This window comes from Thermobia domestica, chromosome 13, assembly GCF_964235325.1.
Source record: "Thermobia domestica chromosome 13, izTheDome1.hap1.1, whole genome shotgun sequence".
Lineage (NCBI taxonomy): Eukaryota > Metazoa > Arthropoda > Insecta > Zygentoma > Lepismatidae > Thermobia > Thermobia domestica.
In genome coordinates, this window is record NC_137466.1 from 149509905 (window position 1) to 149534132 (window position 24228).

The 24228-nt window shown below is 36.1% G+C and overlaps 1 protein-coding gene across 1 annotated transcript in view; it reads right to left on the reverse strand.

Annotated features, from left to right (window-relative positions):
- LOC145668636 (solute carrier family 7 member 14-like) overlaps positions 1–24228 on the reverse strand; it is a 765309-nt gene that overhangs the window by 25313 nt on the left and 715768 nt on the right. Inside the window, exon 8 of the mRNA XM_081736680.1 lies at positions 5455–5579. Within this exon, the coding sequence (XP_081592806.1) occupies positions 5455–5579 (125 nt within the window). The remainder of the gene's footprint in view (positions 1–5454; positions 5580–24228) is intronic.

Below are 24228 nucleotides of genomic sequence, written 5' to 3' on the forward strand. Positions count from 1 at the left end.
GGACGGCACTCCGAAAAAAAAAAAAAAAAAAAACGTTCAACCAATAATGAAATGCAAAAATATCTACGTAGAACCTACGGGTAATTTAGATTTGCTCTCAGATACTAATATTGATATTCTGCTGTTCCCTAGTAATTAACAAACTATTTGCCAAGAATAATCACTTAGCAAATATATCAAAACCATCTTCATGTGTTTACATACATGAACGAAGACAGATAAAAATATTATGATTATTCAAGATTATCTTAAAAGCTATTTCATTTCCTGCAAACTTAGCGAATATATCAAAACCATCTTCATTTGTTTACATACATGAACGAAGACAGATAAAAATATTATGATTATTCAAGATTATCTTAAAAGGTATTTCATTCCCTGCAAAATTAAGAGGGGGGATCAGAAGGTTATGCCTTCGCTTCAGCTACCAATTTTTAGCTATCAGACACTATTTATTTGGATCGTTGGTTGGGCATTATGGTATTTTGTTATTGTGGAGGTCTGGATGTGGTCTGAATTCTTCATCATATATCGACTGGTAAAGATATAAGTAAAATTAATGTTGGGGATTACGCATTTATATTATTTTTTAATTGTGTTCCAGAACGAACTTTCATACGGTAGAGTTTACACTAATACTTTAAAAAAATAACGATATTTTAGTTTTATGTATTCTTTCGCGAAAACATTTAAAAATGTTTGACGATTTTCTGACAAGATCTATATTTTCCTTTTTTCTTCGTATTTTTGTTATTAACATACATTTACACCTCAAATAAAAACAACGAAACTTAATAAAACAAACCCAAACTTATGACAGGTCAGTATACTAAGTAAATAACCTTTCCTCTTGTATTGTTCTTAAAGCATTCAGACCTATGATTGTAAATTTCGATAATAAACACCATGACTTACGTTGTAATTTAAATAAATCAGGTAGAGTATACGTGTAAGCATTTACGATTTTATTTTAGATACGAAAGCATACTGCCTTAAATTATTTTCTTCAAACATATATGAAGTATATAATTATGTTATTACTGTTGCTTCTGGTATATTGTTTGCTGGTATTGAAGTATTCAGTAGTGCACTGTAATCAAGAAGATTTTCACAATAGCGTCAAGTCAAGAGTAGAACAACAAAATAAATGTTCTGTCAATTTATTCGTAATATCAGTCACTGCTTTTTATACAAGATAACTAGAAGTGAGCAGAGCGCTGATTTGGAGCGAATTGCTGTTGCGTAGTTACTGTAAACTTACAGAACACTTACAAATCACTGCAAGTCTTGTACGTCTGATGAAAAAGAACTGCTTACTTCCTGAAAATTTATTTGCTATCTGGGTAGTTATATAATAATTAGACATTACAATTAAAGTATTATTATTATTATTATTATTGGAAGGAAAAGCTTGGCACATAAACTGGTGTTCTGAATATATCCTTGAAGATATATTCACCTACGTGTTTAAATTTTAAATATCTATCATAATTGTACAATTACCAGTAAAAACAAATACTCTATTCCAATCTTATGCATATTCTTTTATATCGAATTATTATTATTATTATTATTATTATTATTATTATTATTATTATTATTATTATTATTATTATTATTATTATTATTATTATTATTATTATTGTATGAAGAAAGATCTTGGGATACAAACTTTTAGTATTCGAATCATGTTTTGAAGATATTGTATTGACCCACAATAATTGAAATTGTGAATAACTGTTACTTTCTGTGCAATCGCCAGCAAAAGTGTGTCTCATTCCAATCAGTGCATATTATTTTATACTGAACAAATGAGCTTGTCTAAGTTTTTTTTTTCTCTCGGAAACATACACAGAACTAACCAATGGCAATGATCTGACAGTTTTGTACTAAAGAGTACAGAACACTATATATAAAAGAAATATTAATTAACGTGTGGATATGAATATCTATGTAATAAAGCAATATTTATTCAGATATGTTATTTAGACTTGGTTAGTAGGTACATTATTTCAATTAATCAAGTCTTCTTTCATGGCTTTAATACTGTACATTCTTCTTTATTACTCATATTCTCGTTATTACTGTAAGAAGATATTCAAGCAAAGGGGTTAAGGGAGGATACTGGGGATACAATTTCGTCTTAGATCTTTTACTGGAATTACATTTCGATTTAAGTGTTTCTAATGAAAGATCTTGAATTTAAACATTCGCATATTAAAAAGTTAGATAAAGCAAATACGAAAGGTATTTCTATATAGAGAATAAGAACTTAAATCTAATAAACCAAATCATTCTTCAACCTCAATTTTTTTTGATGCTCAGAAATAGATGGAATAAGTATAACTAACTAACTCTATGGCCTATGAAACCCGGAGGCACAATGCAGCATTCACTAAAGCTCTCCACTGACTTCTATCCTTAGCCAATTGGAGCCAGTTTCTACTTTGTATTCCTATCTCTGCGAGATCCATCTTAATATTGTCCTTCCATCTGCGCCTAGGTCTTCCTAATGATCGTTTTCCGATTGGTTTTCCAGTCAAGACTTTAAAAGCGTTTCTACTTTCTTCCATTCTAGCTACATGACCTGCCCACCTAAGCCTCCTAGACTTGACGACCCTAACAATGTTGGGTAAACCATACAAATTATGTAGTTCCTCGTTATGAAGTTTCCGCCATTCTCCATTTCCCGTTCGTCTTAGGGTCCGAATATTCGTCTCACTCAGGATCTTGTTCTCAAATACTCTCAGTCTATGTTATTCCCTCAGAGTAAGCGACCGTGTTTCACAACCATACAGAACAACAGGCAAGATTATCGTTTTATATATTTTAAGCTTCAAATTCCTGGACAGAATTCGCGACAACAAGAGATTTTGAACCGAATAGTAACACGATTTCCCTGCTTTTAGTCGACATTTAATTTCTTCGTGAATGTGATTTTCGTCTGTTAATATTGATCCTAAATATTTGAAAGTATCCACTTTTCACATTCTTCTCATTTTATATCGTCTTGTTTGTGTAATTTAGGATATTATTAACGAGTTACCAAAAGTGGCAGAATCAAGACAGAAGCGTACATTGTTTTTATGTTACATCCTTCTAAAACAGACTTTATGAAATTTCAAAAAATGACCTTCAAGTTTAGTTTTGAAAATTTTTAAAAAAGAAAAACATAGTTATAGTATTGATAACTTCATAATAGAAAGACCACAAAACTCTTTACAGTATTTTCATGTATTTTTCTTTAATCCTGTATGTATGCACACAAGAATATCTACGTTCACACATACATATTTATAGTTAGAATAACAGAATGGTAGTTATGGACAAAAACAAGAAAGAAAATAAACTCACTTGAATCTCAAGAGTGATCGTCTCGTCATCAAAGAATTAGAAAAGAAGCAAAGCACAAATCAAAACGTCAAGTGTCGCAGACGGTTAAATTGAAAGTTGAGCTAGGAACTGTTTTCTTTATTTTATACACTCTCATGAGCAAATATTTAGTCTTGAAAGCTAAGTTATTATTTTTCTATAAAGAATACACCCATTTACAGTATTCACTACAACAGATAAAGACATGTAACAGTAGGATAAACACACAAGTGATCATTTTAATAACTGGTTAATCATCGATTCTGTCACTTAAAGAATTTACTGCTTTTTTAAAATTGAGTGAAAGACATTCTGAATACAGGTATATTAATACTTGGATCAAACACACAAAGTTTCTTGGTAAAGGTCAGACATGCTCCAAATAAGTGAGTTTTTCATTATATTCGTTTTCAGTGTTCTACTGTGAAATAAGCCAGCTTTTGGGTGTCTTCTGACGACACCTGGGTTTTGTTGCTTATAATTTTCTATAGAGGGCAGAGTAACCGGACTTTTTTTTTCTGCTGTCAAGGGATACAATGTTTAGTTGTTTAATTAAAGATTGATATTTTTCAAATTTAGGATATATGTCTGTTTCCTTGAAAGCTAAGTATCTTGCGAATTTTCATTGTAGCATTTCATTGTAGCTATATATATATATATATGTATATATATATATATATATATATATATATATATATATATATATATATATATATATTGCTTGCAGGATTCCAGAGTTCCTCTTTTCAGTATCTTATCTCATATATATCTGAAGGGCACGGGAGAACATAATGATAAGCTCACCTTCGATGAAATTAAGTTATTAGGCGGGATGTAGTGTGATCGAACCACAGAAGAATATGTAGGTAGTTTTATTTTGGAAATGTACATAACACATATTAATATTTTTAAAAAAGAATGATAGTTATCGATAAAAAAAGTTATTAGGTCAGGGATATGTGTCATTGCATTGAATTGCAAGGGAATGTTCAACCATTTTTTTTTTTAGTTTGCTCGAAAGCTAGAAAATGTAACATACCATTATGTTCGCCCGAGCCGTTCACATATGTATTGAATGTATGTTATATATTTCTCAGTTCACAGCCATATGTTTCCTTTTCCCTAAATACTATCTATACTATATTGTATACATGGTTGAAAAAAAAAAGATGAAAAATTTAACGGATTAAAATTAGAAATTAAAGTAAAGTATAAAATGATTAAAAAAACTACAAAAAGTAAAATTATATTAGTTTAATCAAATAAAATCAAACATATAATTTTCAATAATTTGCAAAGAGAATTGTATTGAGTTGTAAAAGTTAACGTAAAATTTAATGGATAAAATTTAGGGCATGGGAAAATTGGTCGATTGTTATGAAAAGTTAGAGTTTTCAATCAAAAAGAACTTAAATAGACATAAAATTGAAAAAATAATAAAAAATGATATTTTTAAAAATCATGTAGATCTAACATCCATTTTTCATGATTTTCGAGAAAAAAATAACAATTAATTTGTTAAAATGTTACGAATTTTTTTAACGTTTATCAATTAAGAATTAATTCCTGCAAAATTTATTTGACTAAATTAAAACTTAGCAACATTTTTTAGTGACTAATTAAACCACCAAGGTAAAGTTATAGTGTAAATTTTATGTTACTGTATATGTATATAGTATTTATCACAAGTAAATCTATAAACAAGTCAAAATACTATGTTTCTGGGCCAGGCGAAAGACTTAATTGGATTTGCATTAATTTTTGTGGTAGAAATTGTTTCGGTTCGCTAATGGAGACACAAAATGAATTAACCTGAGGTACTACTGTAATCTTGTCTTTTATACCCTTTTAAGTAATTGGTCATTATGTCTGCAAAGTAGCCCTAGCTAAGTTTAGGTAAAGAGTCCAAACCTGCTTTCAGAGAGCACTCAGATATACAATCATAAAATTATGTTCTCTGTGTTAAAAAAAAAAAAAAAAAAAAAAAATCACAATTGATGTATAGTTGTAGGTATTTTTGCTAGACACAGTGAATATACCGATATTATATGACTTAAATGTATAAATTGGAGTATATCTTACCAATGGACATCATTTCCACTAGAACTTCTAATTTAATAAGCAGAGCTGCTAATGCTGCGAACAACCCAGAACTAAAAGTAGCAATAGCTGGAGTACCAGTAGTAGGCCATACTTGTGCAAGAACCCTGCAAAAAGTAAGCAAGCAACATCAATAAAATGGCTTTAAATAATAATAATAATAATAATAATAATAATAATAATAATAATAATAATAATAATAATAATAATAATAATAATAATAATAATAATAATAATAATAATAATAATAACCTTAGATTTACTGTACTCATATATACGAGATAAAAATGAAATAGAAATTTTCAAAACAAACAAAACGTCTATGGATTAGGATTTCTTTTTAAAACCACCGGACATAAAATCATGAATTTTAATACACGGAATACTTTTGATTCAGAAAATAGTAATATTCGAATAAAAATATGATGCATGCAGAGAAAATATTAACCTATTTCCTGCCTAGAAAAATTATTTTGTAATACACAAAATTAATACAGAAAAAATGCATAATTTCACAGCATATCTTGAAAGAAGTATTTACATTTTCTTTTTCCATTTCCACTAAAAAGCCTACACTTAATTTGGATACCGGTAATTTAAACAAAATATTACACATCGTATTATTTCACAAAAATCACCAATAACATTTTTATCACGTTTACTTCGTAGACATTAATTATATCTGTTTAGTTTTTAACTTGACAACATTGACAACTGGGTGCTATATTTTATGGAGGTAAAGTTTTGTAAAAATTTAAAGAAGAATTATGAAGTCTTATTTCGAGGGAAGAACATATAAGAAATGAAATGTATGTGGATGTTACCTGTAGCGTGCGTAAAGCATGGAAGCGATCTTTCCAAAGTGTCTGACTCAGTCGGAAGTAACGTACTAGCAGTGCTGATAGTGTCTAAGAACAGTGTTTACGTATGGTGGAACTGATGGATGTCATGTTCAAATATTAAAGAACATTAAAACAGTAATTTGAATTACCTGACGTGTGGAAGAATAAGACATTAGAATTTCAAGAAATTCCTAATCTTCTATTCCCTATATTCTTAAATTACAGGAAAAAAAATAAATTAAATATTTAAGAGTGTGAGTTACTCAAGTATGATGTAATATGTCAGAAATGCGATGCGTTATACATTATACAGGTTGTTGGTACACCTTTCTGGGGCTCATTTTTCAAAGCAACAAATCTTATGTTTTTTACAAGTCTTAAAATACCATGAAATAGGGATTCTAGAATAATAGTAAAAATCATCTCTAAATACAGGTTATGTTTATATGCGGGGGCCAAAAGTAAGTTAAAATAAAATAAAATAAAAGATTTACAGGAGAAATGAGTTGATGTTACATGAAGATAATTAACTCGTGTGTAATTTGTAGGCACAAGAGCAGAGAGGAGAAGAGCATAATATCGTACACAGTTTTGTAAAGATAGTGTACAATTTATACAAAACGTGAAGGTAAGCGGAAATTCTGAGCCTATTTGTTTTAAAAAAAGTACACTAGTATGACAAGATTAGGTCCCTGACCACCAAATTCTAATTTACCATTTTATTTTTATTCAAGGATTTAGGGATTTAGGAATTAGATTTCTGGGCTTTCGGCATCAATGACCATGTTAGCCCGTCACATTTGAGGAATGACGTCCCTCAACTAGCACATTATCCGGGAAAAGGGAAGGAAGGAAGCGGCCTGAAACATATATGACAGATACCACCTCGGCATTTGCTTGGTGTGAATGAGGAAAACCTCATTCAGGATGGTTGGCCTGGAAAAGCTTTTTATACTTTTTCGATTGAGTATCCTCAACGGGAATCAAACCCGGGATCTCTTGCACTGAAGGCCTACGCTAAGCGAGGCCATTATTTTTACTCAAGTTTTTAGCAACCCGTCAGAACGATTGCAAATGTGTTTGAGTTCAAAGGAAGAATATTTTGAGTAGGCAGCTATATGCTATTTTCATCTTCTTTACATATGAAAAACATGACAAATGTCTATTGGATATTTGAATCGCACCAACTCGATATATTGGACAAGAAAAAGAAGAAGAAAAGTAATCTAACGTCTGAAGGCCTGTCTTATTTGACCTTTTATGGAAATACCAATTCCGAACTACACCCACGCTAAATTTTTCAGTTGACAGTTGGGAAGTATTGATGTTGTCTGCACCCACGTACAAGGAATTGGAAAGATAACTCAATTTCCACTGTTCTTTTCATTGCAACTAATGAAAAGCAAATTTACGTGTGTGTGTGTGTGTGCATATATAGGAGAATAATGGTTCTTCTTGCCTTCCTTTAAATCACGATATCCATTCTAAGCTATTTTAGCCTTGAGATTATTTTAATGTAGGATTAGGAACCTTTGTTTCCAGTTATTCAGTCCAAATTCCAGCTTAAAGAGGAGTTCACATAGATACGAAGAGAGTAGAATGGAATTGTTTCTAGAAACCACGAAAAGCAATCCAATTAAAATCACAAAGGAAGGAATTTGGAAAGCAAACCGCGTTCAGTTAGAACAAAATGTTTCTTCCCCTCTGAGAGCAATTTGCATTTAACTAAAACCTTTATTTCCTGTATCTTTTGTTTTTATATTTTTTATGGTTATAATTTCATATTTAATATTTTAATTTACTAAATCGTATTGATTTGTTAGATTGTAACCTCTTAATCAGTGGTACTAGTACATGTTGAAGATAAATAGTGTATTTCCACTGATAATAAATAAATAAATAAATAAATAAATAAATAAATAAATAAATAAATAAATAAATAAATAATAATAATAATAATAATAATAATAATAATAATAATAATAATAATAATAATAATAATAATAATAATAATAATAATAATAAAGGTTATGGGTCAAGGAATAGATAAGTAATGTTGTTAGGAGTCGATGTGTTAATCAAGCGATTTTGTTAAACGTGCAAAATGTAGTCGGTTAAGTTAAAAGCCATATCGGATAGGAAATACACTTTCTAAAATTCCTTATTTTTATGTTTTACTGCTATGCCCGGTAAGCAATAGGAAGCAATGAGAAATGATGATTTCCGTGCATTTTCACACGGTGCCCATTATCGAACAACTTCGCACGGTTCTGTTTATCGAATTAATCATTCTGCAGGTGTGTGTATTTTCACATGGTCCGCCTGTCAATCACATAATTCATCACGTCAAACACGTTTCTACTCCAGTGTTTTCGGAAATTGATATCGTTTTTACAGATCGACTTTCTAGGCATTCTGTGGCTAAGTTGGTCAAAAGCTGTATTTTTGGAAATTAATGTATGACAACAATAGTCATTCTCAACAATAAAGAATAAAATAAACACTTTGTTAATCAAATCGGAGCCCATTGTTTTAAAAAATTGGAAAATAACTTCTTTACTATATAAACTTGTTTGCTCATTTTTTGTTCTGTGTCTTGATCTTAGATACTTTAATTTCCGGTTATTTTCTTTATTATCCTTTTCGTGAAAGTGAACTATTTTCTAAGCTCTCCTTCTCTAGTATTAATTGCAACTATTTGTACTATTTATTAAGTTGTGTTTGCTTGTTTTCTGTTCTTACTTAATTCATATTTGTTCTGTGTCCTTCCTTCTCCTATAGTGAAAGCAATTTCAGCATGAATCACGTGATTGATAGGTGAACCATGTGAAAATGCACGACACCTGCAGAATGATCAATCCGATAAACAGGACCGTGCAAAAATGCACGACATAAGTGACGATCAAATGATTGGTTAAATGATTATACGCACAGTTAGATGATTAAAGATTTCATTTCTTTTCGAACATGTCAATAATTACGTTATTAATATGTATCTATATTATGCTATTGAAAAGTAAAAACTCTACGTATCCAACATGGTATTTATGTGGAAAAGCTAGAAAGAAGAGAAACATACTTTTACACAATAAGTACGTAAGTAGAAAGCAAAGGGATGACTGTCAACTGTAGTGTGGGAGACTTTAATTTTAACTTACATATACAAGTTAAAACTGGCTAAGCATTGTCAAGAACCTGGATTTGAAGTACATTATCAACAGAGAGTTAAATTTATACTGACAAGTGGTGACTTATCTATACCCTGTAACATCCTCTGTAACATATCCTGTAATCCACTATTATTATTATTATTATTATTATTATTATTATTATTATTATTATTATTATTATTATTATTATTATTATTATTATTATTATTATTTACTTGAAAAATCTTTGGCAGCAGAAAATAAACCACGTTGTTTGTGTTTGAGAGTTGTGTAGGATCTTTTTCAATTTAATTGTTTATTCAATAGAAGCAGACTAAACGTTTCTTTTTTCTCTTTCTTATGAACTTTTATTGTGCTTGGAATTATTCGTGCACACGTATTCTGTCATAAAATTTCAATCTTGTTTGAGTTCGTTCCTCGCTCGTCTTAGCAAATAACATCTAAGTTGACTTAAGTGGCCTAGATTTTAACGTGTTTGTCTCTTCCTACAGAAATCCTCCCCACCCTACACACTCTTTCCTCCCCCACACCCTTACAGCACGTTTTCCCTCTGTTTTCATTCGTTGAGTGGCGAGAATGATATTTGCGTTGAGGATGTAATGTAGCGCTTTTGCTGTTCTGTTAGAGCGGCATGTTCATTCTCCAGGATGCCCCCCTTCCGGTAATTAAACTTGAGCTCGTTTGATATAGTACTTGCTCTGTGCAGTTGCAAGAAAGAAAAAAAACACGGCTGCTGTTGCTGCTTGTGACACGTTACGACCCGCATTTCGTGTCTCCTTTGTTTTAATCAATGCTTCAGCGTAGGCGGTATTTTCCGGTAGGGACAAACAACAGTGGTTTAAAAAGTAATCGGAAACAGATGTTACTTGCACGGGAAAGGCAAGTAACCCACATTTTAAAATGCAAACAAAAGAGTGAATTGTTCTGCTAAAGAATCTGATATAGTTTTTGTCGTTGGTTTAGAAAAAAATAAAACTTTTAATCAACAGGATTCTACATTTTCCTCCAGGTAAATCTGCATGTTGCTTAAAAAAAAAAAAAGTGAATTTCAAAACATTGATGTATGAACAACAGGATACCGTAATAAATAAACTTAATGTTTCCTATTCTATCATTTTTTGTAGCAAATACTACATTTTTCTTAATATTTAAACAAACACATCTTACTAAAGGGTTTGTCATAGGGCCTACATTCACTTTCGGAATTCTGGAATATGACAATCTGGCAAACAATCATTATTTTGTTTTATGGCATTCCAGTGGAAGTTAGTCACCTTACGAAACTTCTAATTTTTACATTTTCCTTGTGTAATTATAAAATGATAATAATAACAGAAGCTTGAGCAAACATAGCTTAATTTTATATGCTTTTTTGGATTTCGTTGTACATAAAATATTTTTACAGATGACGAATTTATGTACGAAATCCATTTCTATTTACAAGTATCACACAACAGTTTATTTTCATTTCATAACACTAAATCTGTATTTACTATTTTATTACATTTCCCGAAGCTATATTAATTTAATTAATTTTCTTATAACCAGTTTGTTCTTGGTAGTGCGCGTTGTTGGAACAGCGGTGTAAGCCTGATCTCCGGGAATCGAGAGGTAGGATGTAAGTAAAGGAAGATTTTGACTATATTGTTAGCGTACGCACTTTCGGCACGGGAACTTTAGGTTCGACCCCCGTAAAAGCTCATGTGATTCGGATCCTGCATTAAGCTCCACGTCTCATATAGCTTTGGCGCTGATCGGGACACTAAACTCCAAATCAACTGACCAATCAACGTAAAGGAAGATGTTTGATTTGATTTGATTTTGAGTTCAACGTCCCTTTCAGCGACGAGGCTATATGAGACGGGACCTACTGATTAACGTGGAATCCGAATCACATGAGCTCCCGCTGGAAATCGAACCCGGATCTCCCACGCCAAAGACACGTACGCCAACCTCTTAGCCACGAGGGAGCTCGTAAAGGAAGATGTATCTAGGGTTTAAACATAACTCTGCTGTAAATTGAAAATGATCTGAGGTGAGATATCTCATACCATTAAATATTGGCGTTAAGCGCAAATATAATTCTTTAAACTCTTACGTGTACTACTGTCTACTCTACTGCTCTACAGTAAGATCATTAGGTATTCCCATTTCCCGAAACTGTCCCAGTACCTACTTTCCCAGTGGTCTGAACTTCAAGTAACATAAAACTAAAGCAAAGAAAATAATTTACAATATGTGAAAAGGGAAATATGTTTTTCTTTGTTTTAAGTTTAACGTCTCTTTACTTTACCAATTCTATAAATGAGACCTGCTGTTCGAGTGGAAGTTGGTATGGTATGGACCCCATGTAAAAAAAAGGAGACCTACGTCTCATATATAACTTTAGTGTTGAAAAGTAACGTTAAACTCATAGGAAACCATAAACCCGTTTTCTATTGGGGTTTTGTGATAGAATATATGCTAATTACTATAAGAGCAAATCTTTAATAACTCATTAGTGTAGCAAATACTTTTTAAGAAAGTAGAGATTCTTTTCTCATTTTGGGAGCATGTTGACTCAGTGGTAAAGCTCTGGTGCGAAAAGTCTCTGGTTCGATCTTAAGCGGTGGCGATCAGAGCTTGCGGTGAATAACACCGTGACCGCTGGTTTTCTCAGAATTATCCCACTTTTCCCCCAAGGGCGCCGATCCTGGGGGGCCCGGGCCTCCATGTATTTTTATGAATATGTATTTTTATTGTTACATGTATTTTTTATGAATATATAATATATTGACATAATTTGAATTCAATTTGTCTTAAAATCCTCATATATGCCTTCTTAGACCCTTGTTTGCAACCAAACACACATCTGAATGCCCCCCCCGAAATTGCGGAGAAATCGACGCCCTTTTTTGCACATTCTCATTCCATCAATTCTTTTCACAAATCATTCACTGTCATTAATCAACCATATCCTTTAGCGTATAGGGCAGAAGTGTGGGACGTAAAACTAAGAGCTTTTATTTTATTCAGTTTTTCTTTTAATTTTGTTTTAAATATACTACGATTTCAATGCAATGAACGTTCCAAAGGAATTCAGTAGCTTTGTTGCTATCGTTATATCTTTTACCATCGTGGGAACTTGCCCGTCTAATCGGTTTCGCCTCTTTTGATTGATTTTGGGTTATCCTAATTCTCTTCTCTAATTATAAGCTAAGTTGATTATCGCGTACTGGAGAAGCCGAGGCCTCTTGTATCCCATTATATACCGAAGGCAATTAACTATACGACAGATTTTTGCCATTAAGGAACACCCACAGATTGAAGAGATGTAATTTTCTTTGGGAAAGCAGTTTTTTACTTTTTCTTTATTTTTTCTTTCTCAATTTAACTTCTCGATCTTTTTTAAAGTATAGATAGTCTTTAACATTGCTACGCCTGATATATAATAACAAGAAGGGGAAAATCTGTAATACTCTTAACGTTTAACGAAAAAATATTTCAATGTTAAGATATATATCAATCAATAGATCTCAGTGTACTAACGGGGAAAATCCAATGTTAAAACATATACCAAACAAAAGATCTCAGTGAACTAACGAAAACTTCTAACATTAAGATATATATATATACCAATCAATAGATCTCTAGTGGGCTAATGAAAAATCCAATTTTAAGACATATACCAAACAATAGATCTCAGTGAGCTAACGAGAGAAAAAAAATCAATATTAAGACATATACCAATCAATGGATCTCAGTGAACTAACGAGAGAGAAAAATCCAATGTTAAGACATACCAATCAATTGATATCAATGTGTTAACAAAAAATCCTACGTTAAGACATGTACTAATCAATAGATCTCAGTGAGCTAACAAAAAATTAAATGTTAGGACACATACCAATCCAATCAATAGGTCTCAAGTGAGCTAATGAAAAAGTCAAATGATAAGACATAAGGTCTACACCAATCAATAGCTCTCAGTGAGCTAACGAAACAAAACCAATGTTAAGAACATACCAATCAATGGATTTCAGTGAGCTAAAAAATCAGTATTAAGACATGTAACAATCAATAGAGCTCAGTAAGCTGAAGAAAATAATATGAGTGAATATAACTATATCCTCATGCGTAGTTCTCGAGAAAATCGAGAAAAATTATATTTTGTAAACTTAAAATATGATAGTGTACAACAACAGCGCCACCTATTAAGATGAAATTAATACTAAAGTAAACACTAATGAACACCAATGCAACAGTAGGCAATACATCATGGCTATCGAACTGCAATGTCGTTGAGGGCAGATTCTTGGTGTTTCTCAAGTGATGCATAAATAACTACTTTATTTATTTATTTAATAATCATCAGATACAGCTCAGAGGCCATTTTACATTGGATATATATAACAACAACAATGACAATGACAATGCATTTGCCTGGTAGGACTGAGGAAAACCCTGAAAAACCTCAGTCTGGATGGTCGGCAGCGGGAATGGAACCCACGACCTCCTAAATTCGAAGCCAAAGTTCTACCACTTGAGCTACTACGCTCGCTACTTTACTTACATTTTAGCAGTGTTACTGGTCAAAGTTAACTGTATTCATATAATCATGCTATACTTTTTTTAAATTTAATCTTAAGGCATGCCAATTTCAGTTTTTAAACACTTGAAAATACGGGAAGTGGTTTAATGACTCATACATGTCTGCCAAGTTGTAAAAGAGCAGAGCAATAGTGATTGTTCTTGAGTCATATAGTACTTTCTAGCAGAGTTAATAATCATGCAATGACTGAAATTACTTTAGTATCTAGAACCAGGGTCGGATCTAGGGGGGTCAATTCGGAGCATTTGCCCCGGGGCGCAGCTGATTGAGAGTATGAAGGGGGCGCCATTTCGATGCAAGATTGGGAGGAAGCGGGGCAGGTATCGTCTTTGCCCCGGGCGCAATATTTCGTAGATCCGGCCTGTCTAGAACAGTGACACCCCTTTCGTTAGCACTGGACATTTCACCATATTCTTCCTGTTCGTTAGTCACATTGAATAGAGGACCGCGGTGGTTCAGTGATAGAATGTTCACCTCCGGTACATGGTGTCCCGGGTTCAAACCCTGCTCCCACCAAGTGAACTTTGTGTTGGACAAACACCGTGTGCGTGGGTTTCCTCGGAGTTCTCCCGTTTACTCCCACTTTCATTATTCCACCATTTCATTCATTTCTCATAATCACCGTCTCCTTTAGCCTAGCCGGTATAATCGTGGGACATAAAACTCAACAATTTCATTTTTTTCACATTGAATACAATATCCATAACTGATTATCAAGCTATGGAACAATAATATAAAACTTCCTTGGATTTCTTTTCTACGATTTGTTCTACTGTAATAAAGTGTTTGGTATCTGTACTTGTTGACTATCGAACCCTAATATTTGAGAAGGCAATGAATACCGCTAATCTCAGTTTAGAGTTTTTTTCAAGCCTTACTGCTAAATTAATTCACTTTTAAAACAGTACAAATATTGACAATAGATGGAAACACTGCATCAGGTGCTCAGGACCGATTGAAAAAATAACAAATGGAGCTATTTTACGCAACTATTACACACATCAAAATAGAAATAAAACTCTCACTTAAAACTTTTGAATAAAAATAACATTTCTCAATAAATTTTAAACAAGAAAACGGATATCAACATCAACCGTTGAAAGGTCGCTGAACATTTGAAATTTGAACAAGAAAGAGGTTTTTCAAATGCACGACTAGTTGGCACAACCTGGGGGCTTCGAGCACGTACCGTAATCAATACATATAAAACATTCATGCGGAGTACGTTAACATATGGACATACAGCTTGGATATCTGCACCGTTAAAATTCTACCAAAAACTTGCTATCCTCGAGCGTCATGCTATACGCCTAGCATATCGTATAAGACTGCCGCATCCAACGAGATTACTTTATGAGATGATAGACGTTCCGCCATTACTAAATCATCTTGAACAACTTCGTATACGTTATATCTGCAAACGATTTGCTCAGCACCATCCCCTGACGCTTGAAATCCTCCGCTACGACCGTGATAACGATGCACCGCCCAATTTCGTTGATACTCCTCTTCAGCACTTCATGACACTATATCATTTACAGTTAGATAACGATATGCTGGACCCCGAAATCTTTGCAATTTATCGCCCGCATGAATTTTCATCTCATATCTATCCATCATACGCACCGTAAGAACCTACTAACAAGGGCCTCCTCTGTCAATCATCAGTTCCTGAATCGCCCCAGGAACAGAAGATAACTTCATTCGTCTAAACTAACATAACCTAGTGTTGTGACGTCTAGAGCACTTCATTTCATCTATTTCATCAACTCCATTTGCACCTTTATTATTATTTTTTTTTTGAGTCAAATTTAACTTTTATTCCATGCTTTGAGTTAATGTAATACCTGACAATGCTAACATGTTCATTTGTAGCACTTAAAATATTCCTGTTCATGTACGTGTTTTTCAATTTCTGAATAACTTCACTTAATCCATGTTAATATAATGAATGAATGAATAAATAAAGAAATAATAAATATGAAACCTCTTAGACCACCTATATTTCCTTCAAATCAATAAATCAAATTGAAGCACTTACCCGAAGAAAGGGCACAACCCTTTAACCGGGATGACGGACAAAAAAAAAAAATTTCAAATGCCTACACACTGGAGTACCTCAAGGCTCTGTTCTCTTCCCGTTACTGTATATACTTTACGTAACAGACATGCCACCCCTACCGGCGAATATTCACTTATTTCAATATGCGGACGATACCGCTTTTTTGACTCTTGGAAAATCTATTCAACATATTAATCGCACTCTACAACCAGCCATAGATGCTTTTATCAACTGGTGTGACATATGGAAACTCTCCGTCAATGCCTCAAAAACCCAAACCCTCATTATTCAAAAACGTCCCTCCAAAATCCGTCGAAATCCTAACTTGCTACGTCTTTCAGTTCAAGGCACTCCCCTATTACCAACTTCCAATGTTAAATATCTCGGAGTGATCTTCGATAGTAAATTGACTTGGAAACCCCATTTGCAGAAGATCCAAACTCAAGCCACTAAACGATTAGCTTTACTGAAAAGCTTATTAGGTACCTCATGGGGCCTCCATACACAAACTGTTCTTACAACATACAAATCGTTTCTCCGACCGGCACTCACTCATGGCCATACTGCATGGATATCTGCCCCACAACAACTGTATCAGCGACTAGAAATCATTGAACGCCACGCTTTTCGACTAGCTTTTCGCATTCGCCTTCCGTCCCCTACCGCACTACTCTACGAGAGAATTACTTTTCCTACCATTCTTCAATATCTCGAACAAACCCGCTCCAAGTACATCACCAAAGGCATTCAGTCAGGTAATCCCCTTATTCTTGACGCCATTCATATAGACATCCTGCTAGACACACCTTCTCAATATCTTGATACCCCTCTTCAACATCTTCTCACAATGTACTCCAATACCCTTGATGACAACGATCCTACTAAACAAGATTTTGCCATCTACCACCCTGACCATTTATCACGGCACATCTATCCATCTTTGCACTAGTACTCATCATTGTGGTTCCAGAGGCTCATCTGTGCTCATTAGTTCTGAGTTGCCACAGAACAGAAGCTAACCCTGCATTTGTCTCTACTAACCATCTTCCCCGTGTTTTGTCTTGTCTAATTGCACTGCATTCATCTATCATCTCATTATCCCGTGGATGAACTCCTAGCTTCAATTTCTCGCCGCTTATAGATACCTAAATGATGCCTTCCATATTTGAAGAGTACGATATATGAAATGGATGTCCTGAATAAATAAAGAAATAAAGAATATAGAAACCCAACTACATTAATCAATGCAAACCCCAAAATAAAATGCACTGAAAATGAATGAATAAATAAATAAAATAAAATAAAATAAAAATCACTTAGCCCTCACCTTCTCTCACCTATCCTTTAGCTTTCCCTTCACGCCCATCCCGAAGAAAGGGTGTACCCCTTGACCGGTTTAACCTTGTTAAAAAAAAATCAAATGCCGATACTTATCAGCTTGACGTACCATACGTCAACAGCTGCTTTTTGTAAGAACTTAGCCTAGCTGGGAATCGTTAACGTGCCTTCGAGGACACTGTGTTGCATACGCTCTCACTAGGATTGACAGCGCTTTTCAGTGCTGGAGGGTGACACACATCATCACCATTACACTCTACTTGTTCAAATTGTTCATCGCACATCTATAGGCGTAATTCACCTTTTGATTTGGGCAATCGCGCACGGACGGATTTCCTCATGGCAGACCCAGGCTCAGTCGGTGGTCGTAAGATTAAGGGAAAACACCAAGGCCTTCCGCAAGTCGTTACCGGACCATCCGAGAGCTCTGCCAAGACGAGACCACGTAAGGACCAATCTTCAGCTCGTCCTCAGAAGCCAACTAGGAACCAACATCAACGGACAGATTCCATAGGATCCATCGAGTCGACAGCATCTGTAGTATCTCATGCCTCCATCCGATCACGGTCACCGCAATCAGACAAGAGTGTCAGCTACGCCGACCGTCTGCAACGATCTCCTCCTGCGAAGAAGCACCACTTAGATTCATCAAGAGAATCAGATTCTGGCCGAATGGACATCAGAGACTCAGCTTCCAGCACAGACAACCAGCAACCACCTGCTCTTCATTCCATGCTGCTCACCAACTTCGATTCGAAATTCAGCACCCCAAAGATGGTCGCAGTTCAACTCCGGAAGTACCTACCACGGGCATCCATTGCTCACATTATCCACACCAGAAATGGCATTATTCTGAAGACAACGGATCCAACACTATGCAGCACAATTAAGAACAAGGTGCCGATCGACATATTTGGCAAACATGCAAAGTTGGAAGCACTCAATGCACCTCGACAAAAACAACCTCCGCCTCCGAGAAGACCAATTCTACTTTCAGTGGTCATACGTGGAGTTGACCCATCATATACGGATGAAGAGATACAAGAAGAACTGACGCTCGAAGGACACACGATCACCAAATTAATTAGGATTCGAAATGACCGCGGCCCTACTTATATGGTCCGTGTGCTCACTTCACATCAAGACACGATTGATGAACTGCTAGAATCCGGAGCCTCCATCTATAATCACAAGCATCGTGTAGAGCCTTCGCGATCTACCGCTCCCATGCCAGTGCGCTGCGAACGTTGTCAGCTTTATAATTCACATCATACGCAAGACTGTAAGAATACCAATAAATGTGGTTACTGTGCCGGACCTCACAATACACGCGCCTGTAATAATCTTACACAACCCCCAAAATGTGCCACGTGTAATGAGCAACACCCAGCATACAGCTACAGGTGTAAAGCGAAACCACAACCTGCTCAGGAACATCCTGAGTTGATAGTTCCATTGAGGCCTCCGACCCAACCAGATAATACACCACATCCGCTCGATTCTCCTGTCAATCTGGATCAGCTTCTTACTTTTTTAACCTTGGCATTACAAAACATCCATCCATTTATCAGACCTCACATCCTTCAGCAAATTATACTAGCGGCAAAAACTACCTTTCACGTTAGTTTTACTGCCACTTATTCTGGTAATACTGTTCACTTTTATAAGTCCCATGCTTCATCCGTCGATTAAGTTCTTTCTTACAATATCTGTGGTATTTTTGTTTCTCAATATACGCTCTCTGCCAAAAAACAAACTTTTATTTGAGCAACTACTTCTTGAACAGCACGTCACTGCATTCTTACTCAACGAAACCTTTCTTTCTTCGTCTCACTCCTGCCGAATACCACATTATACAATGATCCATGCAGAAAACACTGTTCCGGCACTCCGAGTCAATGGAGGAGTAGCCATTGGTTTATCACCTTCTTTACCTTTTCGGCAACATCACTACAATATAACACCTTTGCCAGAATACCTCCTGGCCACAGTTTACTTCAAAAGTATCGTCCTTACACTGGCTACTATATATATTCGACCCGGCCACCCCCTTCCATATCAATTTGTGCAATATATCTCGAACACCTACCGTTCATATCTAATTCATGGCCGATTTCAATATGCACAGCCGCACCAATCAGGAAAGAACAACTCTTCAGAACTTCATCACGGCTAATACCACTGGCATTATTGTTCATCTCCCTCAAGCTACTCGCCCAATTTCAGATACCACCCCTGACATTGTTATCGTTTCAAGTAATATCATATCTCACTGCACCGTTGAAGTTCTTGATCTCCTTGGAAGTGACCACGCACCCATTAAATTAACATATCAATCACGTGCACAAAACGACACTCGTTCACCACTACCGCCACGGACTAGCTTACGTTTTGACAAAGCAAATTGAGACCAATATCGCTCTCACATTTCTCGCCGCACCATAAATCTCATGGAACCTAACACCGAAGATGAGTTACATACTGCAGTCGAGACAATCACCAATGCCATTCAAGAAGCAAGTAACTTATACATCCCGACCTCTACATCTACTTCGTACAAACCTCACCTTCCTCCACAATACCTCACAATGATCAAACGATCACGTCAGTCATACAGGGAATTTCTCCATACTCACAATCCAGAGGCATTACGTCACCACCGACAACTACAGTGTATGGTCCATAACTATATTAAGGCCTATAAACTACGTTGCTGGATTAAGGCTTGCAATAATCTCTCAGACACTACCCATCCGAGCAAGTATTGGAAACGTTTCGATGCACTTTGCGGCAAGTTCTCCAAACCAAAATACCCTCTCTTACTCGGTGACATACCAGCAAATACTGATACTGACAAAGCAAACGCCTTTGCTGATCATCTACAGACCATATTCACACCTACCATCATGGACAACAACCCTCATGTGGCTGACCGACTTAACACTTCATCACCACAATTCCAGCCCAGTAATAATCATGAACTTCACGCCAATACACCTATAACGGCACCGATTACAGTACAGGATATCACTACAGTCGTTCACAACAAACGCAATACAGCGCCTGGATTAGACACTATCACATATCGCCATATTAAGGAATGTCCTTTCACTCTGCTAATTTTACTTGCTCATATCTATACGTTTATCTTCCGTACTGGACACTTTCCGCCCTCTTGGAAGACTTCTAAGACACTCATGTTCCTCAAGCCTCATAAACCACCACAGGATGTTGCATCATACCGGCCCATACAACTCACTTCCACATTCAGCAAAATCCTGGAACGTATTTTAGTTAAACGACTGCATACTTATCTGGCCGATCGTAATATTCTTCCTTTCACACAAGCCGGTTTCCGGCCATCATTCTCTATAAATGATCAGCTTCTTCGACTTACTTCACTTATCACTCAGCACTTTAATTCAGTACAACCATCCTGTCTGGTACTCTTCGATCTAGAGAAAGCTTTCGATAAAGTCTGGCATACTGGTCTCCTATACAAACTCCTTACTCTACAGCTTCCCATAGTATACATTCGTTTCATTTACAGCTTCATCTCAAACCGCCTCGCATACATTTCTGTCAACTCCAGTCTGTCACATCCTATTTTTCTCCTCTCAGGCGTACCGCAAGGATCGGCCTTGTCCCCATTACTTTACCTGCTCTATGTTGCGGACATGCCTCGACTTCCAGAGGGAATCCATTTATTTCAATATGCCGACGATACGGCGTTCCTTGCTCTGTGTAACACCATCCACCAAATAAATACAATTCTACAGACTGCAATCAATCGCTTCACCTCATGGTGCATGCGTTGGAAACTAACCATAAATGCGGATAAAACTCAAGCTATTGTCTTTCTACCACCACGTCGAAGATCAAAAGTCCGTCGAAATCCTCGCAATATCGCACTCCATGTTGATGGCGAACCTATACGCCTTAGTAACACAGTCACCTATCTTGGGATTACTTTCGACCGTCACTTAACATGGAACAAACACTTAGCAACTGTCACAGCAAAAGCCTACAATAGACTCAATTTGTTGAAACGCTTAACTGGTACGACATGGGGACTTAAGGCACAGACAATCCTAAATACATACAAAGTTTTCTTACGGCCAGTCTTAACGTACGGATTCACAGCGTGGATAGCCGCATCATCTAAATTCTATCAAAAGCTTCTGATCCTAGAACGACATGCTTTCCGCATAGCCTTCCGTATCCGATTACCTAGCCCCACCCAGGAGCTATACCAACGCATCACTTTCCCTACATTACAATATTACATCGAAAAACTACGTCTCACCTATATCAACAAACGTTTCCTAAACCAACACCCTTTACTTTATGACACTATGCGATACCTGGATTTGCATCCCACACCACATCGTTATTATCATCCACCATTATCTCTCCTGTTTACGCTGTATCACTATACTTTACCCCCGAGAGATCCTTCGTTTTTCATCATCTCTGACTACATTATTCATGAACATCTTCCACTTATTCATCCATCATATCCTGCACAGTAATTACCTTTGTATACTCACTTGGGCTTCCCCTGTTTTTCATCATTGCCTAGAGTTGCCCCTAGGCGGAAGATAATTTCATTTGTCTGACTAACAAAACCCACGTGTTGTCCTGTGCTTCGCACCTCGCCTCATTCTTCATCCTCATTATAAGCTTATCAAATTTCCATTACTTTTCTTTTCCTCATTTTTCTTGTATATCGTTATTAAATTTTTCCATTTACATTAATATTTTGCTATAGTTAACACTTGCTATATATGTGTGTATGTTTCATTCCTTTCATCATGGTAAGGATCAAAGTTCCTTACATCCAGTTTTGTTATTTCCGTTTATTGTTTTGCTATTTCATTTTGTTGTTTTGTTATTTATTGTAACATTTGATATTAATAATTTGAATAAAGCACATAGACCACCCATTGTCCTTTGCACCTGCTGTCCTTTTCTTCACTCACCTCACAGAGGGCGTAACCCTCTTAAAGGTTGCTAGCCACTTTGGCTAGCGGGTAAAAAAAAATTCAAATGAAATACTTACCTCATCAAGAAACCTAGCCTTTCTTGTGTTTGTTAGTGTATCAGCGAGGACCAGGTATTGAAATACGTACCTGAGAGCATAACACATATATGGCACTTACAGGATAGACGAAAGTTATCGCTTTCGAAGGGTTCCTTGTGTTTTGAAACTCATTACACTCATCGTATTTTCTCATCACACTTCTCATTGCTGTTCATCTCTCATTTCGACCAGTGGGCCTGGAGCCCATAACTGGTTGACCCGATATGGCGACTGGAGGACAACATGTCGGACTTCCTACGGTAATAGCTGGTCCTACCGTCTCCTCTGTAGATTCGGATATCAGACGTAGGCACCGAGATTCACACCGTACCGACAATAGCCCGGAAAGATCACAATCTCCAGTTATAGGTCACCATCACGCCCCATCTCCGAAACGTCATCGCCGAGATAGCATCTCAGACTCTGATAGTGAGCGACTTAGAATCGACGACACGGAGTTCCCATCGTTATCTGACAGTACAAAGCAACCAATATATTCGTTCTTACTTACAAATTTCGACGCAAAATATCAGAACGAAAAGCAAATATATCTTCAACTCACTAAATATTATCGGCGAGCTCAGATCTCTCAAATTGTTGCCACCAGAAATGGGATGATCATCAAATCTCCTGATCAGAATCTTGCTATCACTATTCGTAACAAGTTCAGTTATGAAATTTTTGGCAAGAATGCACAACTCTCTAAACTGACTGACCGGAGAATCAAACAGCCACCTCCGCCACCTCGCACGCCTGCTTTTTCCGTGGTCATACGAGGTGTAAATCTCGACTTTACGGACGATGAGATTCTACAAGAACTCACAGAGGAAGGGCACAATGTTTCCAAGTGCATCCGCATTAGAAACGACCGAGGTCCCACTTACATGGTCCGAGTGTTATCTCAATCGCAGGACACCATAAACCAGCTTCTTGATAACGGAGCTTATATATATCGCAAACGGCATCGTGTCGAGCCCTCACGCACTGCACGACCAGTACCAATTCGCTGGGAGCGTTGTCAAGAATATAACACGCACACCAGCGCCAACTGCAGGAATAATTTGAAATGCGGTTACTGTGCTGAACTTCATTCCACACGTACCTGTCCGAACCTGCAGCGTCCACCGCAGTGCTCTGCTTGTCCTGAACAACACCCGACTTATAGCTTTAAGTGTCAAGCTCGACCCGCACCTTCACCGGATAAACCTCACTTAGTGGCACCACTTCGCACTCAAAGTGAACCAATGACCGACCCTACTCCTTCCTCTAATATACCACCTGATTCTCAGCCTGTTACAGTATCTCAACTTCTTCAGTTCATCACATTAACGCTACAAAACGTGCATCCTTTTCTACGGCCGCATGTACTACAACAAGTACAGTATGCTGCCCGCTGCATATTCCACGTTACCTTCAATGCCACCTATACAGGCCAACGAGTTCACTTTCACACCACCCGCTTGGAAACATCTGTTTGAGATTATGAATTTCTTTATGGATATCGTTATTATCTTTCTCAACATCAGTTCCCTCAATCAACATAAACCTCTCTTCGAACAACTTCTTCTGGAAGAACATGCATCAGCGTTTCTACTAAACGAAACGCATCTCACACCTCGCATGTCTTGTAAGTTCTCAGGATACCAGATCTTTCGAGCCGACAATCAAAC